At 32.3% G+C, this 8,052-nt stretch overlaps 1 protein-coding gene across 1 annotated transcript in view; it reads right to left on the reverse strand.

Annotated features, from left to right (window-relative positions):
- Positions 1–1,694: 1,694 nt before the first annotated feature.
- LOC106459483 (protein kinase C, brain isozyme-like) overlaps positions 1,695–8,052 on the reverse strand; it is a 148,922-nt gene continuing 142,564 nt past the window's right edge. The window contains exons 11-13 of the mRNA XM_022385973.1: positions 5,615–5,722; positions 5,277–5,417; positions 1,695–2,913 (exon numbers count right to left, since the gene is read on the reverse strand). Coding sequence (XP_022241681.1) covers positions 2,752–2,913; positions 5,277–5,417; positions 5,615–5,722 — 411 coding nt within the window. The 3' untranslated portion in view covers positions 1,695–2,751. The remainder of the gene's footprint in view (positions 2,914–5,276; positions 5,418–5,614; positions 5,723–8,052) is intronic.

Here is an 8,052-nt window from a genome sequence, read left to right on the forward strand (position 1 = left end):
ATGTATATTTAGTTAGTTATATTTATGGAAAGTATTCTCGTGCAGGTTTCTGCATGTTGTCAGTTAGTATCCATGCGAAAAGGATGTCCTAAACCTATGTTACTCTAGCTTAAATAAAGGTTACATACGGCAAATGATTGTCCAATAAGGCTTATAGTTGCTTGCCCTTGTTTCTGTGTCATTACCTCCTGTAGCGAGATCGCACACATTTCAAGAAGTAGTAGAAGTTAATATAAGCTGGAAGGGTTTATACCTCTTAAATGTATAATCAGAATGAGCGGTGATGTAGACAGTGTAAAATTGTGAAATATCCTACTAGGAACTTTCGTTCTGACTTAACAAAAACATTCCTATTCCTGTGTTGGCTTGGGAAGACACAGAAGGCTTCCTTTCTGCCTTAGCAGCCAGACGCAACATAAAACAACACTGCATAAAGCTTTCCAATTAATTGTTAACAATAAATATATTATTGTGAATTAATATTTTGTTTATTTGTTCACTTGTGTTTGCTTCTTTGCCTTTTTTCTAACGGTGTATGAAATTATTTTTAACTTATCTTAGAATCTGTTGCATCGCGAATACTTTACTTGTTTGTTTGTTTGTTTGTTTTGAATTTCGCGCAAAGCTACACGAGGGCTATCTGCGCTAATCGTGTAAGACTAGAGGCAAGGCAGCTAGTCATCACCACCCACCCCCAACTCTTGGGCTACTCTTTTACCAACGAATAGTGGGATTGACCTTCACATTATAACGCCCCCACGGCTGAAAGGGCGAGCATGTTTGGTGTGACGGGGATTCGAACCCGCGACCCGCAGATTGCGAGTCGAACACCCTAACCACCTGGCCATGCCGGGCCTTACTTGTTTTAAATCAATATAATGAGACTTCTGTTTAATTTGAGCAGCATTTTATAGGCAATATCTCACCTGGAACTCTGTAACTGGGCAATGTTTTTGTTATACCCTATACAATATTATCAGAACTTGAATTTTGCATTCTCTGTAGCTTTTAATAATAAATCGATGAAGTTTGTTTGAAACAGAAATTATTTCTATTGTATAGCTGTTCATTGTACTTCACTGCACTAATGTTAGTTGTAATGCTTCTCTTCACCAAAATCAGTGCTGACTAACATCGTAAATATCATTGGGTAACTGCACTAATGTTAGTTGTAATGCTTCTCTTCACCAAAATCAGTGCTGACTAACATCGTAAATATCATTGGGTAACTGCACTATTGTTAGTTGTAATGCTTCTCTTCACCAAAATCAGTGCTGACTAACATCGTAAATATCATTGGGTAACTGCACTATTGCTTTAATCCTTTCTGTACGTTTGTTTTTCATAAACACACGCATGGAAGATATAACTGATAATATTAAAGGCCCTTTTTACAGCATATACACTAAAATCATATACTGGATTTAAAATGTTGAATTATAATTATGCATTTAGTTATGAATTTAATGTTTATATAAAATAATCAACAGCTACTTACCTCTATATCACTAAAAGGTAAGTTTACAATTTTTATACGTTTTTACTTAATTCAGAGAAACTGAACACATATTTCACCTTTTTAATATCTTGCATTCAAAACAAAAGCTACCATTTTTTTCTCCGTGTCAAGATACATTGTAGCAAAGTAGTAATTATTTTGAATAAACAAAATACAGTTGTATGTGAATAATTAAGTTTAGAAACCATAGTACTACCCAGTTAATATTTTACCTATCTGTACATACATCCATTATCTACAGTAGTTGCTTAAAGATGTACACTGTTGAAATTTGATAGCTTGCTAAAGGTTTATGAGATATTTCCGAATGGAAATACTGTGAGATTCAAACAAATCAGAAAGCGTATACACACACACACATTTAAAACCTGAAACAGGTTTCTCAAAGTAAACCAGTTATACGTTCACTTCTGTTTACTGCAATGGAAAAAAAAGACATCTTTGGTGGCATTTATCTTAAATAAAGTTTTTCGACAATTGTTTAAATAATCGGCTATTACGTTTTGCAAATCTTTATCTAGACGCTTAAAACCCAATGAATAGGCATTCAAAATAAATGAAAAATTATGTATTAAATATTCTGTTACTTCATCCTTAGGATTTTTAATGTTTACTGTTATTTCAGCAAACGATAGTATCAATGGAAAAAAGGCAAATAAATGTGAATGTAAAATGTGAATTGCTTGTTGAACGTTCTAATTTCTAACAAGATCACAAACAATTAAAAAAAAATATATAGAAGCATATGATCCCTTCCGAGTGATTAACATGTACTGCTACTTATTAATTCAATTTTTATATACAGTTTTATTAAAGGAGGCAACATTAGAAAATATTGACTGGTTCACTTATATTGTAAGATCTATCCATAAGAAAAACTTAGCTCAACACCTAGATTAAACAAGTCATTGATACTTATTAAGTTCACAATAATCGTTGAACTTCGTATTTTTTAAAGTAACTGATGTTTTCTATTGTTTAAGTTGACATTCAGTTCTTAATGAAAACTATCTAACAAGGCTTCTTAAAATGTGTGGATGCTTAGTTCCATTTTCTATCACATATTTGGAAGATCAGAAGGTGTTTGGATTCTGCAGTCTAGAAAGCCTGATTATAATTCCCTATAGAATAATATCAACACTAGACATTCTGGAATGGTGTTACACTTAGCAGTAGAGGGCTAAATGCAAAAATAAACAAAATAAGGAAACTGAGTAACATGCAGTTGTGTACTAGACATTTGCTGTTAGAGGACCAAAGTATGGATTGACGAAAGTGAAGCCTTGGAACTCCCTCCCTGTCAAGTTATTGATCACCACGCTGTCAGCGGGTGTCAGGAATTTTTTGGAACTGGTGAAGATTGAGTCAAAATTTTCACCTTTCTTGGGGTTTTTCTGTACAAAGACAAAAAAAAAAGGAAGTAAACCTAACCAAACCATAAATACAACAAATACATGTATATAGAAATTATTTTCTATAATACATGTACAACTGAAAATGTTTGCAGCAACGTAAAAGTTTATTGTTAAAAACGAAAATGCAAAGCATTAAAGAAACAAAGAAGAGTATTAACATGCAGCTACATTCAAGCTAAACCATTAATGTTATTTGTTGTATAAAACATACAACTCAAAACATATTAGAACAAAATCTGTTGATTCATTAATAGAATTTTTGAGTGTCTGAAAAGATTAATTGGCTCAGGTAATTTTGGCCTAAAAATATTTTTTTATATTTTTTTTGCAATGAAAAAAGTGTATGGTTATTGAAATGTTCATAACTAGTATTCAGTAGAAATGGGGAGTGGATATAGAGTTACATAGATAGTTAATTCCTTGGTCACATACCAGTGTGTGTATATATGTATATTTAGACCTATATGATATAATTCTGCTGAATCAAAACTTATTATTAATATATGCCTCATTCACAAAGTGTATACATCCTTACATAAGTACAACATGAAACAGACTAAATGAAGAGAAATACATCACAATATAAGTATAGTACGAAACAGACTGAATGAAGAGAAATACATCACAACATCAGTATAGTACGAAACCGACTGAATGAAGAGAAATACATCACAATATAAGTATAGTACGAAACAGACTGAATGAAGAGAACTACATCACAACATCAGTATAGTACGAAACAGACTGAATGAAAAGAACTACATCACAACATCAGTATAGTACGAAACAGACTGAATGAAGAGAAATACATCACAACATAAGTATAGTACGAAACAGACTGAATGAAGAGAAATACATCACAACATCAGTATAGTACGAAACAGACTGAATGAAAAGAACTACATCACAACATCAGTATAGTACGAAACAGACTGAATGAAGAGAAATACATCACAACATAAGTATAGTACAAAACAGACTGAATGAAGAGAAATACATCACAGCATAAGTATAGTACAAAACAGACTGAATGATGAGAAATACATCACAACATCAGTATAGTACAAAACAGACTGAATGAAGAGAAATACATCACAATATAAGTATAGTACGAAACAGACTGAATGAAGAGAAATACATCACAACATCAGTATAGTACGAAACAGACTAAATGAAGAGAAATACATCACAATATAAGTATAGTACGAAACAGACTGAATGAAGAGAAATACATCACAGCATAAGTATAGTACGAAACAGACTGGAAGAAGAGAAATACATGAATACAGTACAAAACAGACTGGAAGAAGAGAAATACATGAATACAGTAGAAAACAGACTGAATGAAGAGAAATACATCACAGCATAAGTATAGTACAAAACAGATTAAATTAAGAGAAATACATCACAACATCAGTATAGTACGAAACAGACTGGATGAAGAGAAATACATCACAACATAGGTATAGTACAAAACAGACTGAATGAAGAGAAATACATGAATACAGTAGAAAACAGACTGAATGAAGAGAAATACATCACAGCATAAGTATAGTACGAAACAGACTGAATGAAGAGAAATACATCACAACATCAGTATAGTACGAAACCGACTGAATGAAGAGAAATACATCACAATATAAGTATAGTACGAAACAGACTGAATGAAGAGAAATACATCACAACATCAGTATAGTACAAAACAGACTGAATGAAGAGAAATACATGAATACAGTAGAAAACAGACTGAATGAAGAGAAATACATCACAGCATAAGTATAGTACGAAACAGACTAAATGAAGAGAAATACATCACAATATAAGTATAGTACAAAACAGATTAAATTAAGAGAAATACATCACAACATCAGTATAGTACAAAACAGACTAAATTAAGAGAAATACATCACAGCATAAGTATAGTACGAAACAGACTGGATGAAGAGAAATACATCACAGCATAAGTATAGTACGAAACAGACTGAATGAAGAGAAATACATCCCAACATCAGTATAGTACAAAACAGACTGGATGAAGAGAAATACATAACAACATAAGTATAGTACAAAACAGACTGAATGTAGAGAAATACATGAATACAGTAGAAAACAGACTGAATGGAGAAATAATAGAATATTTCAGAAAGAGAAAGACAAATGAGAGTAGATTTTCAGTATAAAATACTTGCACTATATTTTTTACCTGTGACGCTATATCAAAATATACATTACTTATAATTCTAGTTTTAATTTACTTTCACATATAACAATACTACCCAGACATATCTCTCTTCGTATTCTGCACTACATAGAAAATGTCTTATATTCATCATTGTACTTACAATTTTTGGTTTAAAGGGAGGTTGAACTTCCTTGTTTTCAATCTTGTCCCAGTCTATTCTTCTAAAGAATGGGTGACTCCTGACGTCTTCTTCACCTGTACTGTCACAACCAAGACGCTTTGAAGGACTCTTCATTAAAAACTAAGTAAGGAAGAAACAAATGAAACTACTTAAAACACGAAGATTGATGTACACGATACAGTTTATTTATCATATAAATACAACTTCATTATCCCAGAAATAAAGATGATAATTAACCAAATATTTTCACAGTAATTCTAATACCTTATTAAATTTAACAAATAGAATTCATTATTTGGAAAAAAAAGAAAATATACCCCTTTACATGCTTCCTTAGCCTCCTTTGAAAGAAATTTGGGATAAGAAACGTTATGGTCAGTGATGGAAGCAAATAATTCTTCTTCGTCTTCTCCATCAAAAGGTGGCTACCAAAATGAAATAATAAAAAAACGTTTTTATCTTGACGTACTTTTTTGTTTTAAATAAAGAAGTTTTTACCCTTAAGTCTTTCAAAATGTGTATATTTAGCTTGCTTTTAGGATATATCAGGCTATTTACACTGCATTATTTCACCACCAGCTGAATTTTAATTATATACAATTTCTGAGATATAACAAACGAGTCATGTGGAAGAACCAATGTTAACACGTAAAATACTCGTTACAACAGTTTGTAGCAAAAGTTAAAAAATAATAAAATACAGAGAAGTTTTCAGTGCATCACAGTATATAGTTATTAAGTGAATAAAACCACGTTTATTAAAAAAATAATTGAAAAGGGTTTAAAAAATTAAATAGCAATGCAACCAATCTTTGAATATTTAAGACGAACAGCACATATCAAATAGAGATGAAATAAAATACGTTGAAACAAAGTTAGCCTACATTAACAACAAGTCGACAATTTTCTTTCAAAACAGTACCTTTCAATTTAAGAAATATTTTCTAGCATCCAATAATTAGTAGCAACCTGGGTTGTATGGGCAGTAGAGGAGGACAGGCTAATTCATCCAAGAATTAGTTAGTTTGTTTCCTTGTTTATAGTTACACACAAAGCTACACAATGGGCTAGCTGTGCTCTGCCAACAAAAGGTATCGAAACCCGGTTTCTAGCATTATAAGTCAGCAGACATACCGCTGTGCCACCGGGGACCCAAGAAATAGTAACAGATGAGTGGGATGGGCAATAGAGGAGGACAGACTAATTTTCTAAAAAAAAAAAACAACTGTTCGAAAATAATTGTTTTAATTCACAATGGCCTATGAATGTTCTGTCTCTATCTCTGAACGTTTTAGTTGTCTGAGAGATGATTGTTTTCAACAGGTCTCTCACCAACTGTGGACTTTATATTTGTTTGAGAACTATCATTACGAACAACGGCTCTGTCTTAACCTGCAGACTATATCTGTTTGAGAGCTAACATTGCGGACAACAGGATTGTTTTAGCCGGCGAACTTTATAGGAGTTTGAGAGCCAACACTGTAACCAACATGCCAGTATTAACCTAGGGGTTTCATTTCTGTTTGAGAGCTAACATTGCGGACAAAAGGTCTCTCTTAACCTGCGAACTTGATAGCTGTTTGAGAGCCAACAAGCCAGTCTTAACCTATGGGATTTATTTCTGTTTGAAAGGCAAACACACAAAGAACGTGACAGGTTGGTTTCAATAAATAGTTGGGTGAACTCATTTGTTGTGCTTCTAAACAATAATAGCATAAATAGTAATTGCATATTACATTAACTTATCCTTATCACAATTTTGTAAAAATATGACTGATGAGATTCTATCAAATCCTTTTATCAATTCATTAGTTTTAGTTTCAGTATTATTAACTCATAATATTTCACAAACTTCTTTCCTCAGTTTTGATCAGAAAGTTATTATCAGTCCAGCAGATAAGAACTCAAAATTGCTAGAATTGTGAGAAAAGCATGAAAATTGGCATAAATGTAGATTTTTATATTGAGGTTTCTATGAAAGAAAAATCCATCGAATATCGTGCTCCAACCAGCCACCATATTAGGTTCCAATATGGCTGTCATCGTAAACCAGCATTATTCAAACTATGCTCTTCAAATGCATATAGAAATATCGTCTAAATATTCCAAGTCTACCATAGACGTATAATTTCATATAGAGATTAATGTAAAGTTAAGATCCATCACAGATCATGTCCTAAACAGTCGATATATTGGATTCCAATATGACCGCCGTCCAGAACTACCACTACTCAACTGTACTCTTCAAATGCACATATAATTGTCATTTAAGCATAAAAAATTGGCTCACTATTGAAAAGGAGCATAACTATATGATTTTAGTATTAATAGAAGCGTCATCTAAAAACTTAAACACAGTGAGTTTGGTTTTAGCACTTTAATAAATTCATTAGTCAATCTAATTTTAAAAAACGCTGCTAATCTTACTAGTTTGTTACTGCATCTGAAAACCAAATGGACAGCAGCAAAATAGTAAACAAAAAGGAAACAATTATTGTTATTTGTATATATTTTAAAGTTTCACTATGCACAGAGCATTGCCAATTTTCCAAGCATATGACAGGTTCTGACCTTCTTTTATGCATTCTTGTGTGGTAATACTGTTTTAGTCTTCTCTGAATAAATAAATAAAACTGTATTTGAGACATGGAAGGCATACCCTCAAGTGAGAAGTCTAAATGTTTCAAGAACACCACAATAAATCACGCATGAAGGATCTTGCCTTGATAGAATGGTTTACTGTGTTAACGTACAG

The sequence above is a fragment of the Limulus polyphemus genome, unplaced genomic scaffold (genome assembly GCF_000517525.1).
Source record: "Limulus polyphemus unplaced genomic scaffold, Limulus_polyphemus-2.1.2 Scaffold615, whole genome shotgun sequence".
Taxonomy (NCBI): Eukaryota; Metazoa; Arthropoda; class Merostomata; order Xiphosura; family Limulidae; genus Limulus; species Limulus polyphemus.